The sequence below is a fragment of the Hippoglossus stenolepis genome, chromosome 4 (assembly GCF_022539355.2).
Source record: "Hippoglossus stenolepis isolate QCI-W04-F060 chromosome 4, HSTE1.2, whole genome shotgun sequence".
Lineage (NCBI taxonomy): Eukaryota > Metazoa > Chordata > Actinopteri > Pleuronectiformes > Pleuronectidae > Hippoglossus > Hippoglossus stenolepis.
In genome coordinates, this window is record NC_061486.1 from 1,238,758 (window position 1) to 1,258,470 (window position 19,713).

Consider the following 19,713-nt stretch of genomic DNA (forward strand, 5'->3'; position numbering starts at 1 on the left):
CCAGGTTAACTGGAGATCAGGTTAACTGGTGACCAGGTTAACTGGAGATCAGGTTAACTGGTGACCAGGTTAACTGGAGTTCAGGTTAACTGGTGATTTTCTACGATCTGTGTTCCAGATGTTGGTCACAGTGTCGTCCACATGACTCTGGAATTTTAGAACCGCTAAAGTTTGGAAACTGTGCTGGTCTCATTTTAGTTTGAAATCTCTGAGGCTGTGTTTTATTCTGGACGAACAGAAACTGAGACGTTTGGAAATGATGACGTCGACGCTCACAGCCGTTTGCTGATTGGTTCTTGTCAGTCATGAAGTAGCCTGATGAATCCGAAACTGCAACAGAAAAAAAGTCTGAATGTTTTACGGCCTCCGAGTTCCCTGATGGCGACGGCGAGCTGCTGCTGCTGCAAGAGCAGACAGTGGCGAGGGAAGAGCAGACCTCCCCCTGCGGCTGAACTGGATGATGTATGGAGCGTTTAGGCCATTCAGACAAGTCACTGTCAACACACACACACACGGCTGGCTGCTCACTGGGCAGCTCAGTCAAAGGAGATAATGTTGCTGTTAAAGAAAACGCAACACACATGAGGTGTGTGTGTGTGTGTGTGTTTGTGTGTGTAAATACCTTAAAGTGTCATGTTTGTGCACGATCGAGCAAATACAAAGTTGCTCAAAGAAAGAAACTGGGTGACGTCACTGTTCTAACGAACTTGTGCTGATGATCGGCTGATTCACGCTCAGGATGAAGCCTTGTGTCCTCACTGGTCTTCTTAAAGCCAACAGGACGAAACAAAGCAGTGCCACCAGAAATCAAAGAGGGGGGGGGCAGTGTCGCCTGTAGTTCAAGTAGACGACCACAGGACACACGTACGTCCTGCGATGGACGTGTTGCTTCACCACGACAACGGAAAAGAACGCTCGTCATCATCAACCAGGACGTAAAGTGTCACGAAGGGAAATTCACCTGAAAATAAAACCAGTGTTTCATTGAAGTTTGATTTTAATAAGCCAGACGGAGCAAACATGATGATTTGTTTGTTTCCTAAATTCATTCACACACACAAAAATAACAACAATTAAATGATTTGCAAAAAAAAAAATACAAAATACAAAAATATCAGTTTATGAAGAGAAATCGTCTGAATGTGAAACATTTTATTTAATGGCTGAAGCTGCAGCGGAAAACAACACGGATCCAAAACCGATGGCAAAAAAAAAATCTGTTTTCATAAGTTCATTCACATTTTCAGCTTTTACACGTTGAACGAATGAAACTCAACAGTTTTTAACTTCAAAAGCAAAACCACTGTCAGTAAACAGGAAATGTCGAATGACGCAAGATTTGAAAAACACATCTCGGCGAGTAAACTGTGAGAAGGCAAAAAAAACTGTAACAGGAAATCTGTTTATATATATATATATATATCTCTGACACATTTGATGTTATATATATATATATATATATACATAGAGAGATAATTACAAACAGGCGATAAAAAGAAAGAATAAAAAGTGTCCGTGACGCTGTGATCGATTCGACTCCCAGTGTTCGTACAACCAGGGCTTACAAAGCTCATACATCCGGGCATCGAACCACGACCCGCCGCCGTCTGCGTAACAACTCGTCCTTCTCCGCGTTCCCTCTCTCGTCCACCAGGTCGTCCTCCTTCACTCCACCTCCAACAGCGATAGTCATCGGTTTTATTTCTCCGTCTGTCGAACAGACTCTTCATCTCTACTTCCTCTTCCTCTTCACTCCATCTTGGACATCTCGAACTTGGTCGTCATGATTTCCTGCAACAGAGAACAAACATTTCATTTACTTCCTGGTCGCAGATATAGACCGAAAATAAAGATGGACGACGCATTTCCTCCAGAAATGAAGCTTATGAATCTCGGATACGAACGCTGCCATCTTGTGGTGATCACGTCACTTGCAGTCAGAGTCTGTGCAGTAGCGATTGCGGTATCAAGACCCCGCCCATACGTGCATTCACCCAATCGTGAGTCAGCCTCAGCTGTCAGTCATGACGTTTCAGCCCGTTTATCAAATAACTAATTAAAACTAAACATCAGTGTGATAAGAACGAGCTAATATGACAGAAAGCATCGTTTGGTCCATGTTTCATCTGCTAACACGGAGGAGGTGGTGGGGGGGGGGTTATGTTCTATACTGCCGCCAGCCACCAGGGGGCGACAAAGCTGATTGGGCTTCACTTTAGGGATCAGTCACGTCGTCCATCTTTGTTCAGTCTGTTGTTGCCGTGCTTGTGAATGAGGTCACGTTTTCACTGGCGTCATCAGAGTTTAACTCCCTCGTTAATCAGGAAGGAGATGACATCATTGTCTTAACGTGGATCATATGCAGGTTGGGTTCAGATCTCTCTTTGATATCCCTCTTAAATAACCAGGGTGCATTACATAATCTGCCATAAGGACATGAATGGAGGGAGTTAAAGTAATTATTTCCCCTTAATTTCCTCCTGTAATGAGGGATTATATTGTTCCTGTTCCCTCCCACGTCAAACAGGCTCCAGTTTACGACATAAATCACTGATGTGATGGAGGAGAAGGATTTCAAAGCCTTAATTTAACATCATTATGACACATAACTGACATGTAACAAGAGACATTTTATTCTGAAACAGACTCGTTTCCCTCCTTCTTTCCTTCGTCTGTCCCCTTTCCTTCTCTCCTCGTTTCCTTCCTCACAACACAAAGAGCATGAAGGACGTTCCCGTGTCCGTCCTTAATATTTTCTATGGGTTTTAATATCTGTCAGTTTGCACACGCCAGCTTACATAAGACGTTGAGTTTACATAAGAGGCACTTTGTTGATTGTTGGTCAAGGATCCGCTCGGAGATCCGAGGTATTTCAGAAACGATCGGAACGTCGCGTCGACAGAGGAGACGACGGAACGAGAGACGGAAATTAAACAAAGATCGATGTTTCCACAGGATTCACAAGAATCAGACTGAGCAGTGATTTCTCATCGTATAACGGCTGCAGCAACACACACACACACACACGGAGCATCACATTGTTCTGCTCAGAAGAGGATAAACAACTGTGTGACGTAACCGTGGCAACTGATGCTGTCTGCTGATAGTTTGCTGCCCCCTGCTGTTCACAGGTAGGATGTGAGTGTGTGTTTCCTGCAGACACACACACACACTCACACAAACACACAGTAAATGTTCCCTGATGATATGTTCTACTTTTTGTTGTATAATCTGTTTTTATCTTTTGTTATTAAAGATTATTCTTTTCTTCTTCACATGTTTTTGATTGAATTCACATCTTGTAGTTTTCTTGTAGTTTTGAGGAAGATGCACATGAACCAGTCCTGTGTATGAAGCCTAAGACGCAGTGATTTGAGCTTTCAGAGCCACCGTACAGTTTAATATAGAGCAGATAAAACACTGACCTCATCAGAGTCCAGCAGGGGGGGCAGGGCTCTGTGGAGAGACGACACAGCGTCACACGTCAACAGTCACAGAAACACTTTCTTCTATCATTGCATCGTAAAAGCCTCCGATACTGTTGAAGACGTTGTGTCTTGGAGGATGTGAACCTACGTCTGAAGTCTTTAGGTAAATTAGTTTCACTGACGTGTAGCGTTTGAAAGAATTCAGTTTGGAGGCCTGGCTCTGGTGCTGTGTTAGATTTAACCTGAGCCAGTTAATACAACAGTGACATCACTTCATGCAGCTGTTAAAATACTTTATACAAGTTGTTATTGTGTGAATGAGCTGATATCAGGTCGGTCTCAGTGTCTTCAGACATGGTCCAGATATCGGAATCAGGATCAGGAAGAGAAGAAGATGATGAGGACTTACACGTCTGCCATCGATGACGGGATGTTCTCCTCCACCCACTTCAGATCCTCATCCTGCAAAACAACACCGTCAGCTTCAGATCAGGGTTTTCTCTTAAGGAATCATAACAATAATCCTAATAATGAGGATTTCGAGATCTAACATCATTACAGCAGATAACGTCGCTTGTTCCTCTGAAGCTTCTCGTCGTCACTCACCACTTTGTTTGCTTTGGCTGAACCGTTGGTCTCGTTCTTCGTGCCCCTCATCTTCATCCCCTCTGTAAACAAACAGGATCACATGTTTTTATTTCACTGCAACAGGAGCACACACTGAAAACGGTTCCGCCTCATAAGAGAGATAAACTTTTTCTATAAGTTCTACTCCTCAGTCGACAGAGCACATTACTGAACCCTCTGGAAACAGCTCGCAGGAGATTGTTGTTGTCATGATTATGTTTAAATGTATCTAAAATAAAAACCATAACATTTACAAGAATCATTCTTTTTGTTCTTGAGCTTTGACCTTTGACCTCATCAGGTCGCACGCCCCTGACGACAGGTCGTTTCATCACGTGCAGTGAAAACCTGTTGATAACGTGTGATGGTACCAGAGGAAACTAATGAAGGGACCAGCGATTGTTTCTTTTTTAATCAAATCGATAATTCATCAACGGTTTTAATCTGAACAACTAATTTCCAAACTAACTGACCAACAGGAAGGAAGGAAGGAAGGAGGGAAGGAAGGAAGGAAGGAAGGAAGGAAGGAGGGAGGGAGGGATAGAAACAATAGAAGTAAGGAAGTAAGGAAGGAGAAGAGGAGACATGGGGAGAGAGAGTTTCTGACCGAAAGCTTCGTTCATCATCGGCTCCATCTCCTCTTCCTCACTCTCTTCATCCACCAGAGGACTGAAGGCGTATCTGTGACACAAACCAGTTTACTGCACACTGTCAAAGTAACACACAAACAAACACACACACACACACACACACTTACCTCTGGTTATTGACTGACCGTCGCCATAGGAACATTATGACCAATAGGATGATGGAAAACAAGAAGCGCCAGAACGCGTCATCTATCCACAGCTCCCTCCAGTCCTACACACACACACACACACACACACACACACACACACACACACACACACACACACACACACACACACACACACACACACACACACACACACACAGTAGTTGTTATATATTCTTTTACAGGAAGATAAAGATTCTAAAAAGAGTTTGAGGGGAAATAAAATCATGACAGAACAATTGAGAAATTCAAGAGGCTAAAAACACGTTTTTGTGAACTGTGACCTTTGACCTTTGGCGACCATTTCCCATCAGTTCATGTGTGAGTCTAAGTTTTACCTCCAGCCACTAGGTGTTGCGCCAGCGCAGAGACATAACGATTTAAAAGAAGAAGAACGAGCAGCCGGCTCGGAATCGTACTCACGGACAAACACTTGGGCATCCTGAAGGTCTTTGTCGTCCAGATGAGGAAAATGACCGAAGCTGTAAAACACACAAACGCGTCTGAGTTTTAAAGACCTGCAACAACTTTATCACAACAACCGAGTTGCCCGGTGGTTCTCTGACCTATGACGGCGAAGATGAGCGTGTTGGTGAAGTGTCGGTAGAGCGAGAGCTTCACCACGTTCCTCCGCAGCTTCAGCAGCTTCATGGTCTGAGCCAGACTCACGAAGATGTGACGACACAGTCAAGGAACTCAAATCATTTCACTTCTTCTAAACCCTGAGCCTCTGAACGCACACCTCTAACCTGTGGTCGATCCCGTTTGTGCTCGTACCACAGACCCCGTGGGTTTGAGTCCCACCGTTTAAACAGTCTTGGCTCTGGTTGTTTGATCTGCGCAGTTCAGACTGAAAAGTCACATCTGCAGCAAACATCTGTGGAGCCCGACTTCATGTTTCACTGACTTTAAACTTGATCATCAATGTTCAACATTTAACAGGTTTGACTTATAAACCAGAGGCTTCAGCTGATCATATTAGTACATGTTAAACATATTAGTACATGTTAAACATATTAAACATGTTAAACATATTAAAGGATATCCACCAGACAATACAGGAGTCAGTGAAGGCGAGCACGATGTCACACAAAACTCTACTGCTGGTGTTGTCTCCTCGATCCTGGAGAGAGAGACAGGTTAGATACACAGACACACACACACAGACAGACTCACACACAGACAAGACACACACAGACTCACAGCGTTGACTCGGAGGACTCCTCCACGCTGGAGAACATCAGGTAGAGCAGACCCACAGCGACTACTCTGTGAAGCAGGGCGCCGAGTCTGGGCCTGATAGAGAGACAGGGACATCAGCAGTGAGAGAGAGACTAAAACCACTTCCTGCGATTGTCCACCTCCACCAATCAGAGCATTTCAGTCCACCTACATTTTTAATTCAAGGGAATGTGGTATAAGTACATCCATGATATAAGTATGTTTTAAGCTTTGATTCCTAGCAGGTGGCGTCTTACTTGACGATGCCGTATCCCAGACTGGCGATGATCACCAGCACCCGAGCCAGCGTCCTCTTCACGGCAGAGAGAACCTCGGCAAACACCACGGCCCCGTGGACTGCAGGAGGACACCAGAGAACACGTCAGTACCAACCACCAGGTACTCTGTGTGTGTGTGTGTGTGTGTGTGTGTGTGTGTGTGTGTGTGTGTGTGTGTGTGTGGATACACTCACCTGACAGGCCGTCGTATCTGATGCTCTGGAACTCTGCGTAATAAACAGCTTTCTCCAACATTCCCAGGAAGATGACGCCTCCGATCCAGAACTGGATCCTGAGCAGATCCCTCCAGTAACAAGCGGACAGAACCAACCAGAATGCAGCGAGCAGCACGTACACAATACACATCACCATGTAGAACTACACACACACACACACACACAAACACACACACACACAGAAATAAACTTTGGGAGACGAATTGACTCTTTTTCAAATACAACAAATTCTCCAAACCAAAAAATGATGGATCACTTTTACCAAACAGAAGCTGTAGACACATGCATGACACCAGACTGTGTGTGCGTGTGTGTGTGTGTGTGCACGTTCTTACCACCATCAGAGGCCACTCAGAGGCAGATATATAGTCGTGAGGACCCTTCATGCTGATCTGTACTGCAAACACAAACAGACAAAACATCATCAAGAACTTCTGAAAGATGTCCAGGACCAGGACCAGAACATTTCAAATTCTTGACTGAAACTTTACGATCGGATCAAAATTTACTTTATTTCAAATATATTATCGCACAAAGAAGCTTTTGAGATAATAAATAATCTGGATCACACATTTCAGATAGATTCTGTTTTTTTTGTAATATATACAGATTCAAGTCTTTAAATCAGTTTGTTTGTATGACAAATAAATACAAAGACAGGATGTGGACTTTGTCCTCAAAGACGAGGAAAGAATTATCACCTGTTCATTTTATATTAATGCTGCAGAGCGGAAAATGTAAACACCACAGAAGGTTAATGGTTAATCAGGTGCTGCAGCTGTGTGTGTGTGTGTGTGTGTGTGTGTGTGTGTGTGTGTGTGTGTGTGTGTGTGTGTGTGTGTGTGTGTGTGTGTGTGTGTGTGTGTGTGTGTGTGTGTGTGTGTGTGTGTGTGTGTGTGTGTGTGTGTACTGACGCTGCATGCTCCAGGGCGTGGGGACGTTGGCAGCGTCCTGGTTCTTGTCTTTGATTTCTCGGATGTTCAGGATGAACATGTAGGGTCCGTCCTCCCAGCTCTCGGCCACCGCACCAAAGTGAGTGTGAGCAGAATCCTGTGCAACAGATTTCTGCTTTAGGTGAAATATACTGCTTTGTATAACCCGACCTATAATATTCATGGTTTCAAACCAGCAACCTCCCACTCTCACAGTGAGAAGCAGGTTTAACTCAACCTGAGCAGACTGACCTCATTAGAGGTAACTGCAGCGTTTCCTGTTTCCACTGGGGCAACTTCCTTCCTCTCAGCCTGAGAGAGAGAGAGAGAGAGAGAGAGAGAGAGAGAGAGAGAGAGAGAGAGAGAGAGAGAGAGAGAGAGAGAGAGAGAGAGAGAGAGAGAGAGAGAGAGAGAGAGAGAGAGAGAGAGAGAGAGAGAGAGAGAGAGAGACAGAGAGAGAGAGAGAGAGACAGAGAGACAGAGAGAGAGAGACAGAGACAGAGAAGAGAGAGACAGACACAGAGAGAGAGAGAGAGAGAGAGAGAGAGACAGAGAGAGAGAGAGAGAGAGAGAGAGAGAGACAGAGACAGAGAGAGAGAGAGAGAGAGAGAGAGACAGAGAGAGAGAGAGACAGAGACAGAGACAGAGAGAGAGAGAGAGAGACAGAGAGAGAGACAGAGAGAGAGAGAGAGAGAGAGAGAGACAGAGAGAGAGAGAGAGAGAGAGAGACAGAGAGAGAGAGAGAGACAGACACAGAGAGGAGAGAGAGAGAGAGAGAGAGAGAGAGACAGAGAGAAGACAGAGAGAGAGAGAGACAGAGACAGAGACAGAGAGAGAGACAGAGAGAGAGAGAGAGAGAGAGAGAGAGACAGAGAGAGAGAGAGAGATAGAGAGAGAGAGAGACAGACACAGAGAGAGAGAGAGAGAGAGAGAGACAGAGAGAGAAGAGAGAGAGAGAGAGAGAGAGAGAGAGAGAGAGAGAGAGAGAGAGAGAGAGAGAGAGAGAGAGAGAGAGAGACATCAGAATCATCAATGTGTGTGCCATCTTGTGCCAAAGCCGCTGCCTCCTCCATGTTAGCAGATGGGAAACAGACCAAACTAAATCCACGTCAAACACATTTTTCTCAAAGATGGCTCCTGTCATTTCGGGGATGTGAGGGTTTGTGTAATTGTGTTTGAGATGAACAACGTGTTCCTGTTCCACTTGGTGTCGTGGGAGTAGAAACCACGTGTCATCGTCTGCGTACAGTTCACACATCAAACACAAAATCACACACTTCCTACCAAACCATCTCATTTTCCTCAGCGTGTCGAGCGAGTCGGCTCCGACAGACACGTTACTACAGATTGTCTCTGTGATGACGACAGGAGGACACAGCTTCCCACGCTTCGTTTTAACGCTGTAGCTGATGAGTGATCAATTCAAAGCATCTGCTCAGATTCTGTACAGATAATATCATCGTCTGAAAGAAGCATCCACACAACAGAACGATCCTTTAGTGTGTTTTACTGTGTGTTCTACTTGTGTGTGTGTGTGTGTGTGTGTGTGTGTGTGTGTGTGTGTGTGTGTGTGTGTGTGTGTGTGTTGCGTGTGGAGACCTTTGGTTTTGGCGGCGGCTCCACATCCCTCCTCCTCTCCTCGTCTTGTCAGACGCCTTCACTGTGACTGGCTGAAAAACAGGAAGTTGATTTAAAAACAGAGACCATAGAATCATAACTGTACATCGTCGGGAAATATTTGTTCCCAACTGGGAAAATTCACCTCAAGTCGGAAACAACTCGGGAAGTTGAGGAGAAGTTTGATTGACACGTTTCTGACGTCATCACTTAAAAACTAAACTAATTTCACAATCAGCTCCAAATAGAAAGTTTTAACATGAACTTGTCAAATCTTAACTGCTTCACTGGATTTCACCTCTCCCGCTAAAACTCTGTAGCTATGGCAACTGCGACAGAGATGTCACATGAGGACGACCCGGCCTGTGATTGGTCGGCTCAGAGTGTTCGTCTCTCACCTGTTGCTGCGGCAATTCCGTCAGATGGGTTTTCACATCAAAGGTCTCCAGCGTGAACTGTCACATCAAAGAAACGGATTTAAAATACAGTCGAAACATATGGTCACTTCCTTCACTGTCTGTGTGTGTGTGTGTGTGTGTGTGTGTGTGTGTGTGTGTGTGTGTGTGTGTGTGTGTGTGTGTGTGTGTGTGTGTGTGTGTGGGGCAGACACCGTGTCAGGTTTGATGTGTGGTTCACAGGAGATGACAGGATACTGGTGGAAAACGTAGAAGCCGCCTCCTCCTCCGGTCATGACCTCCGTGGACCTGAAGTAAGTCGCTGCTCGTGTCGTCTGGAGACAAACAACAAAATTCAAATCAGAGACGAGACGACTCCGAGTTTTAATCTTCGCGTGCACACGACACATCCAAGACGTCAAATCAATTATATCAGTGATTTAACAATCACCAGGAAGAAGTCCGAACTGTCAGATTCACGTAAATGAATTCTTACAGCTCTGGTTTGTCTCCTGACATGTTCTACAGGTTCTGTCTGGGAGGACAAATGTCTGAGTAAGTGTCTCTGGACGTTTTCTGTGAAAACGTGAAAACCCTGAAAACCAAAGTCTTTCATTTGCTGATTTCTGATGTTCTCAAACTTTAACGGTCTATGAGTTTGTTTTTCATTCGTTTTTTTGGTGTCATGTGATTTTTTAAATATATATCAATGTAAAACAATCAGTAGAGTTCAGACCTCCAACATCAGTCTCCTTATGAAACCACATTTAAATTCCCTAGATCTCAGTTCTCTAAACGTGTGGATCGAACGTTTTTCAGAAGTAAAATGAGGAACCAACAAAAACCTCAGAGGAGAAACTCACGTTCAGGCTGAAGACCTCGTCGTGGCAGTGAGAGTTTCTCAGATACCAGGAGACGTTCAGGTTTACTGGAGACGAGGCGTTACAGGTCTCCGCCAACCCTGCACACACAAACACACAATTTTATGATTTTATTCATTTATAACGTTAATTTTAGGAACCTCTAATCATATATAATACAAAACAATTTTCATTATGTTATAAAGACCAAGATGTTCTTCCACCTCTGATGGAGACGAGAAAGACGTGTCGGGCATCGGTGAGTACGCGAATATGTACCAGATACCACTTCTTTAAAGTACATTAGCTTCACTCAGATAAATACATCTCCTCCTCGTCACTGCCACCGGTTTTTAGACCAGTGAAGAAGAGGTGATTTCTGGTAGTGTAGCGTTAGCCAGAGCTAGCTAACATGTCGCGTTGTTCCGTTCTGACCGTCAAACTAGACACTCAAAGAAGTTCAGAGCAGTATAAAGAAAACAGTGTCGGAACATCTGAACCATCCGCATGCGATCAAACGTCAGAAGAAGAAAGGTGTCGTCGGTGAACTCACATTTGAGCCGAACGAAGCTGCTGTTGAACAGAGTTTTAGTGAAGAAGAAGAAGTTCTGCTCCTTCAAAGTTTCCTGAAGAAAAACAAACAAACAAACGTGTAAAGAAAAGAAGAAGAAGAAACGTTACTTCGGAAAGGTTTCACGACTTCTGGACGATTAATCAGGAAGTGTTGAGACTTTAATGGTCAAATTAATCCGTCTTTATACTTGTACGTTATGTTACAAGTTAGCATTATTTTATTGTTATTACGAGTGTCCAGTGCCTTCTAGTGGCCACCATGTGGAACTGCAACAACACTGTGGCCACTGTAACGCCTTCTTCTGAAATACTCTCAGAATCTCGAGGGTTTAGAAGTTTGTAAATTCTTCTCACCTCATTTTGTTAAAGATTTTTCGAGGCAAAAAAACTCAAACACCGATTCAACCAAATATGAAAAACGTTAATTAAGAAAATGTAAAATAATTTTCATGTAAAACATGAAAGAAACAGATGTTTTCTGCATCATTATTCTGTGTTAATTAAAGTTTTCATACTAATCAGCATCAATGGATGAAATTAAAGTTTGAGGTGATGAGAATAAATCAACAAGAAACAATATGAAACAAACTTTGGAGAATTACAACATTTATATTTTTAACACACACATTTATATTTTAAATCTCATTTATGTTTTAAAAAGTCGCAGCTTTAGATTTGTCTCTGATTCGGTTTCAGGCTGTTTCGGTTAACCGGTGTCAACCTGAGCAGGTGAACCACACAAACAGGAAACTCACGCTGTCCACGTTCAGAGTCCATTTTCCGGGTTCGGACACGGCGCGGACCGGCCCGCTCACCCCCGCCAGCAGCAGCAGCAGCAGCGCCGGGGACCGGAGCCCCGCGCCGGGCCGTCCCGGGCCCGTGGATCCCGCCATCAGAGCCGTAGAACCGGAGACACGGAGACACGGAGCCTCAGCAGCGACACAACCGACCCTCTCACTTCCTGGTTCCGGCTGACGTCACAGAGACAACACACAACAACCCGCTCACTTCCTGGTTCCGGGTGACGTCACAGAGACAACTCACGACAACCCGCTCACTTCCTGGTTCCCGATGACGTCACCGCGAGCGCAGTGGTGGGTTCCGGGTCTGTGGGAAGTTAAAAGTCACTTCCGTGTTTTATATGTGTCTAAGTTTTACGACATCTACGTCACTGGGTCACGTGAAGCGTCCGATGAGAAACAGAAGAACAACAAACATCGTCGATGTGTTTCCGGTCGTCGTGACGAGGACTCAGCACGTGGGTGTATTTTGAAAGCCTTGACCGGATGTGGTACTTGAACACTTTCATCTCCAGGAAGTGGATCTTTTTCTTAAGCCGCGCACCCGACACCTCACTACATTTATTCTGAAAGCGAATAACAGGAAGTCCCTGTTGGCCTACATATGTGTAACCTGACTACATGTAGTTCCTCCCTGTCACCACAGGGCGGCGCAGTAAACACGCCACTGAAGCTGTTGTTCGTAGTACTGTAAAGACCTTTAACTTCCGGTACAATCTTTCAAAAATAAAACATTTAACAGTAAAAAAACATTCTGCTGGGTGCTTTCAAAATAAACGATAAATATGACAAATAATAGATAAATGATAAATAACAAAGAATTAAGATCAAATAATTTACTGCTCAGTCTTAAATTAGTTTTTGGGGGGTTTTCAGTTGATTTTATATTATTTTTTAATTAACATTTTTATATTATTAAATAATATAATTAATATAATTGAATCATTATATTATTAATTTATATTAATGTTATAAATATATAAAACAAGTAATTAAGATAGATAGATGATGTATGGATAGATAGATAGATAGATAGATAGAGAGAGAGAGAGAGAGATGGATAGATAGAGAGAGAGAGAGAGAGAGAGAGAGAGAGAGATAGATAGATAGAGATAGATAGATCTCTATCTATCGTGTGCATAGACTTGGATGAATCACAAACTGTATTTGTGTTGTCCTGGTTTCCACTGTGTGTGTGTGTGTGTGTGTGTGTGTGTGTGTGTGTGTGTGTGTGTGTGTGTGTGTGTGTGTGTGTGTGTGTGTGTCTGTGTGTTTGATGGGCGGGGTCGATGACGCATTGAAAAGGAACTTGGAGGTGGTCTCTCTCTCTCTCTCTCTCTCTCAGTCTGTCTCTCTCTTTTCTCCTCAGAGCAGCTCCAGTTTCTCGGTGAGTAAAACGAACTGTTTTGTTTTTTAAAGGAACTTTAAAGTGTTTATTTGTGTACGTGTCTGTGTGTGTGTGTCTGTGTCTGTGTGCGTGTGTGTGGGTGTTGGTTTTGTGGAAAAGTACTCGGCAGGAAAACAGTTAAATGTAGAGTTTGAACAGTGAAACTTGTTCATGTGCAAACAGAAGCTTCACATTATAAAGACACTCGATTACAACACCGAGTAATCTATTACTATTGAACTGTCGTACAAAAGCATCAGCTCATTAAATATACTTGACTTTTCAAAATAAAAGAATTAATCTTACAAAGTGCACAAGATCAGTTTCACATTAAAGTTTTAACAACTCTAATGACTTAATTGGATAAATTAATAATTTACCATATCTCATATTTTATAGACTCATAATTATATGTTGGTTGCAGCTAAAGTCTATTCATTTATTTTATCGATCAATTATATGTCTATTATTGTCCTAAATTATTGTTCAGTCATTGTTCATGATTCATAAATTCTCACATGATGATATTATGTTGTTTAAACTCAAAGACACGCAGGTTATAATAATATTAATTTCTGTATCTCGATTCTGTAAATCAACCGTTTCAGCTGAAATTAAATGTTTTCAAAATAAATACTCCACATTTCTAAACGTCTTGTTTTGTTTGACAGTCGGAAGCTCATATTTAAATTCACTTTACAAAGGTAATGAATTATATTAAGATATATAAGAAAATAATAATATAATAAGACAGACTTCATAATCAAAAGTAAAAAATAGATAAACATATTTATAAGAAGAAGAAGAATGATAATAATAAAGTGTTTCAAATGATTAATCCTCTGTTTTTCTGTTTTTCTGCCTCACACAGGCGACAAAATGTTTCTGGCAAAGAAATTAATCGGAGGGATCATTGACATTGTGTCGTGAGTTACACACAAGTCGGAGTCAGACAAGCTCCCAGTCATTATGCTAAGCTAAGTTGTGCTAAGCTAAGCTAGCCACAGCCTGGAGAAACATATTGTCATCTCATGTGTTTTTCATTTTTCCAACAGCAACATCGACCCTGCTCAGTTCGTTCCCTCAGACCCTGTAAGTACCGGCTGTGATGAAGGAAGAGAAACATTCAACGTTTTAACATTTGAGTTGGACGAGAAACATTTTTACCTTTTTAATATCAATTCTTCTGCATTTGGTTTGGTGCTTGAAATGTAATTAATATTTTTATTTTTAATTTTACATTTTTTTGCTTTGGATTTTGTGAATCACTTTATTAAATTGTCTAGATAAGTGCTATACAAATAAAGTTTTTATTTAATTAAAGACAGACACTGATATTTAAATACATTTAAATGATGGTAACAAGGTTTGATTCACATTTGTAGCTGCGATAGAATCAAGACTCAGAAGCAAACAAACTCATGAATGTGTGTTAGTGTGCGACCTAACAGAAGCTCTTTGTGTGTGTGTCTGTGTGTGTGTGTGTGTGTCTGTGTGTGTGCAGCCTCCTCCTCGCAGACCCCTGAACTTTGCTGAGAGTCATGAGAGCGATGAGGAGAAGCAGTTCCGCAGAGTTTTCCAGCAGCTGGCCGGAGACGTAAGTATATATATACATATATATATATGTATATATATTTAAATTCCTGTTGTGAGTCTAATGATTCCATGAAGTGAAAATAATGAATAATGAATTCCTACAAAACTCCCTTAACTTAATCACACACACACTGATAAATATCAGTCCTGTAAATGTGTCTGATCAAGATCCATGAATTATTCTCCGTCTCACAATCAAAGGGTGATTTTTAAAGCAAAGGGATTTTTGAAATAATCCTGGATCCACACCAAAAGTGAATGGGTTCTTCTCGGACCTGAACCACATCCTTCTACCAACTTTAGTCTCAATCTGCGCTGGAGTTTTTGTGTAATCTTGTTCACAAACAGTCTGTAATCATCGTGACCTCTGACCTGTGAACAGTCTTTACACGACCAGATAAACAGGAAGCAGAACATTTCAAATCTGCCAGTGACTCGGGACAAAGCAAAAATATTTACTCGCGTTAATTAAAGTCTGGACTGTGGAGCCTCCAGATGTTTGTGAACTTTTGTTAACGAAGATGTTACGATCGTTTCCGGTTGTGTTGTCTTTGTGTGATGATTCCAAACTGCTTCAGTGGGATTGACAGGTCTTAGCCCCGCCCTTTCAAGCAGCTTCCTGTTTTCTCCTCAGTGGAAAACAGGAAGCTGAACCGGATTCCACGTCTGGTTTCACCGTGATTTTTTAAATGTCCTCTCTCGGTCTCTCGGTCTCTCTGTGTCTTGGTCTCTCTCTCTCTCTCTCTCTCTCTCTCTCTCTCTCTCTCTCTCTCTCTCTCTCTCTCTCTCTCTCCCCTCTCTCCCTCTCTCTCTCCCTCTCTCTCTCTCTCTCTCTCTCTCTCTCTCCTCTGTCTCTCTCTCTCTCTCTCTCTCTCTCTCTCTCTCTCTCTCTCTCTCTCTCTCTCTCTCTCTCTCTCTCTCTCTCTCTCTCTCACCTCACCTGTCGACATTCCGACCCGGAGACTCCGCCCTGACCGCGCCCTGTTTTCTGTCATTATCACACCAGACAGGTTTCGTAGCTTCTGCTGGATTTTAAACATCTTCCTGCGTCAAAAAACTGTGTGGGGGGGGGTGGACACGTGAAGTTCTGTGCTCGTATCATGCTCTACAGAAACAGACTGATCTGAGATCAGCTCGTCTTTATAATGAAAACTCTCCTGAAGCTTTAATGTGCTGCTTTATTTGTGTGTTTTGAGAGTCACAGGGCAGTGTTGGTGGAGTCGCAGACGTTGAGGGTGGGGGTGGATTATGGAACTTACACAACACACACACACACACACACACACACACACACACACACACATACACACACACACACACACACACACCTCGTCCTGTTTTCCACTCAGAGACAAACAGTGACTCCAGTCGGCTGCAGGGTGTGTAACAGCCAGAAATCTCTCTGCATTCCTGCCATTGTCTAGAAGGGTGCCCCCCCCGCCTCAGGGCGTAGTACTGTGTGTGTGTGTCTGTGTGTGTGTTTACAAAAATGTGTGTGTCTGAGGTTTTGTGTGACTCATCATCAGGGTGTGTGCACCGGTTCAACCAGATCTCATCTGGCTCACAGATCTCGTGGATGAATTTCCTCCAGCGGTTGTAAGGGTGACGATGATGAAGATGAAGGTCTTGGTGGGTGGGGTCAGGCCGCTGTGCTGGCTGCTGATTCGTCAGGAAGCTTTTAAAGGAACAAGCTCCATAAAAATCTGCACACTGAGGAGAGGGGGGGGTGTATTTTAACACGCTGTTATTATGAAAACCAGGAAGTGACCTTTAACCCTTTAGCAGTCTCTGAACTCAGATACTGTGATAACCATCCCCTGTGTGTGTGTGTGTGTGTGTGTGTGTGTGTGTGTGTGTGTGTGTGTGTGTGTGTGTGTGTGTGTTTCCACAGGACATGGAGGTGAGCCCCACTGAGCTGATGAACATCCTCAACAGAATCATTGGGAAAAGTGAGTCCAGTTTTCTTTATCTGTGGCGTATTTGCAGTAAAACCTGGAGTTGATCCAGAGTTTGACTTTCACACAAACTCTTTGGATGTTTATTATGATATTATTTTGTGACGTTTTGTCGTCGTGGGAACATTCGGAGCTCGGTGGTTGTTTATGTGATGAATATTAAACTTAACGACGTGTTTCAGACTCACAACTGAGGACGGACGGTTTCAGCATCGAGTCCTGCAGGAGCATGGTCGCCGTCATGGACGTATCCTTCCACCAAATAATGACATAATCTAGTTCCAGGGAGCCTGTGGTGGTTTTTGAGTTTGACCTTTGACCCTTGACCCTGATGCCTTCAGAGTGACAGCACAGGGAAACTGGGGTTCCATGAATTCAAGTACCTGTGGAACAACATCAAGAGATGGCAGGTCAGTTCTTCTTCTTCCTCCCCCTCCTCTTGTTGTTCTTCTTGTTCTTGTTCTTCTTGTTCTTGTTCTTCTTCTTCTTCTTCTTCTTGTTGTTCTTGTTGTTCTTGTTGTTGTTGTTCTTCTCTTCCTCCTCCTCCTCTTCTCCTCTGTGATATTGTTTTTATCATCTGCAGGGTGTTTATGTGAGCCATGATGCGGATCGTTCTGGTGTGATTAGCAGACAGGAGATGCCGAAAGTCTTCAAGGCTGCAGGTGACAATATGTGTGTGTGTGTGTGTGTGTGTGTGTGTGTGTGGTGTGTTTGGGTGTGTGGGGGTGTGTTTGGGTGTGTGTGTGGGTGGGTGTGTGGGGTGTGTTTGGGTGTGTGTGTGTGCACTGCAAATAATCAGGCTGAACAGAGTGTGACATTTTACACTAACTGTGTGTGTGTGTGTGTGTGTGTGTGTGTGTGTGTGTGTGTGTGTGTGTGCAGGTTTCCCTCTGAATGATCAGCTGTTAGAGCTGATCACTCGTCGCTATAGTGATGAGGATTCAAACATGGACTTTGACAACTTCATTGGCTGCCTGGTGCGACTGGACGCCATGTGCAGTGAGTCCCTCATCTTCCTCACCTCCCTCACTTCCTCACCTCCCTCCTCACCTCTCCTCCCTCATCTTCCTCTCCTCCCTCACCTTCCTCTCCTCCCTCACCTTCCTCTCCTCCCTCATCTTCCTCACCTCCTCATCTTCCTCTCCTCCTCACCTTCCTCTCCTCCCTCACCTTCCTCTCCTCCTCCTCCCTCACCTCCCTCATCTCCTCATCTTCCTCACCTCCCTCATCTTCCCCTCACCTCCTCACCTTCCTCCCTCCCTCATCTTCCTCTCCTCCTCACCTTCCTCTCCTCTCCTCCCTCCCCTCCCTCCCCTTCCTCTCCTCCCTCATCTTCCTCACCTCCCTCTCCTCCCTCACCTTCCTCACCTCCCTCATCTCCCTCCTTCCTCCTCCCTCATCTTCCTCTCCTCCCTCACCTTCCTCTCCTCATCTTCCTCTCCTCCCTCACCTCCCTCATCTCCCTCACCTCCTGATATTATATTCATTAATGTTGATGTTGCTGTTAAACTTCCTGTGATGTCCACAGAGAACAGTGAGCTCTTCCTCTGCTGTATGATTTTCAGTCTTTATAAAATTCATGGTTCTATGTTTTCTGCAGTTTTTCTGTTTTAACGAGTTTAAACGAGTCGTTAAACACCGTTTGTTCTGCAGGAGCCTTTAAGACTCTGGATAAAGACAACAGCGGCTCCATCGACCTGGACATCAAGGAGGTGAGACGCTTATTTAATGTCTGCACACCGGCGACACCTAGTGGGCGGAGGCATTATGTTTTCAGGTTGTCCGTCCCATTGTTGTGAACACGATATCTTAACAACACTTTCAGGGAAATTCTTCAAGTTTGGTTCAAATGGACTCACGGATAAATCAATTTGAATTTGGTGGTCAAAGGTCAAAGGTCACAGTGACCTCACGTGAGTGATTCGAGGTTCCTTCACTCGTTTCTCCGAATTCCAACGTGGACGAAGGGGAAACTTCATTCTTGCACTCTTACATAAAGACGTTAATACAACATGTTCCCACTTGACATCAGTTACAGAAAGTTCTGTGTGTAACTGTCGTAGTTCTCTACTCGTGTGTAACTGGAAAGTGAAGCCAAAGCAGAAGTGACTCATTTAGAGCCGAACAGACCATAATGTACGTATCGAGCACTGGATTCCACAGTGGGACTGATTCCTGGTTTTCACGGATGTTCAGGGTTTGTATGTTTGAGGATGTTAACTGTGAACTAATCATTTCACTCAGATTCTGTCTCTGTCTCTGACTCTGTCTCTGTCTCTGTCTCACAGTGGCTCCAGCTGACGATGTATTCCTGAAGCGACCGGACGAGGGCGATTCAAACTTCTCTTCTTTCCTCTCATCCCTCGCTTCCTCTCATCCTTCTCTCTTTGTGTTTAACGATGTGTGATAGCGTTTTAAAAACTCCATTGTCTCCATGGTAACGGGACCAAAATGCCAGCGCAGAGCTCAAGTCGAGGCAGAAATCAAACTCCGGACCAAAGTCTTGCTGATGCTGCAGCTGCAGTGCCCCTCTGCTGCCAGGCGGCGGCGCTATACGTTCTGGATGAAACTGTTTGACTCTGAACTGAATAAAGTTACACAACTGACAAACTGAGTGTGGTGATCGGTGCGAGTGTGACACTTTCTTTTTGTGCAACGACTGGTGTGTAACAAACTGTTATTTAGCTGTTAGAGCCAATATATAATATTTAATAATAAACAAAGTATAGACAGAAAAATCTATAAATGATTTTCCTTCTGAGCTGCGACAGTGTTTCCCAGTACGTCGTGTTCTGGTGTTTGGTTTGAGGGTTTTAATTATTACTGTGGTTATTATGGCAAAGAGAGAACTGGATCTGAACATAGGGGCCAATTGATGGAAATGATTATTATTTGATATTTTATTGTAAAATTTTGATTTGCCTTATGTCAGAATTTTGCTATTTGCTTGAACCTGCCTCACAAGACAAATCATAACTCAGCTACTTATGATTTTTCGCAATTATTAGCTTT

The 19,713-nt window shown here is 43.6% G+C and overlaps 2 protein-coding genes across 2 annotated transcripts; one reads left to right on the forward strand and one right to left on the reverse strand.

Moving 5' to 3' along the window:
- Positions 1 to 984: 984 nt before the first annotated feature.
- On the reverse strand, positions 985 to 12,210 carry zgc:162698 (Transmembrane protein 87A-like). The gene is given in 20 exon segments (XM_047339671.1): positions 985 to 1,791; positions 3,426 to 3,456; positions 3,838 to 3,890; positions 4,035 to 4,096; positions 4,663 to 4,736; positions 4,813 to 4,916; positions 5,275 to 5,333; positions 5,418 to 5,526; positions 5,897 to 5,974; positions 6,055 to 6,077; positions 6,080 to 6,147; positions 6,330 to 6,429; positions 6,545 to 6,728; positions 6,922 to 6,983; positions 7,501 to 7,654; positions 9,483 to 9,590; positions 9,746 to 9,865; positions 10,394 to 10,491; positions 10,944 to 11,016; positions 11,719 to 12,210. Coding segments are annotated over 20 exon segments (1,740 nt in total). The 5' UTR covers positions 11,857 to 12,210; the 3' UTR covers positions 985 to 1,749.
- An 811-nt stretch (positions 12,211 to 13,021) lies between these two features.
- Positions 13,022 to 19,311, forward strand: capns1b (calpain, small subunit 1 b). Its single transcript, XM_047339604.1, has 11 exons — positions 13,022 to 13,150; positions 14,022 to 14,076; positions 14,206 to 14,242; positions 14,655 to 14,747; positions 16,638 to 16,695; positions 16,884 to 16,948; positions 17,043 to 17,111; positions 17,285 to 17,363; positions 17,584 to 17,700; positions 18,355 to 18,413; positions 18,990 to 19,311. Exons 2-11 carry the CDS (start codon positions 14,030 to 14,032, stop codon positions 19,014 to 19,016), a joined length of 651 nt encoding a protein of 216 aa, XP_047195560.1. The 5' UTR covers positions 13,022 to 13,150; positions 14,022 to 14,029; the 3' UTR covers positions 19,017 to 19,311.
- The last annotated feature ends 402 nt before the right edge of the window (positions 19,312 to 19,713 follow it).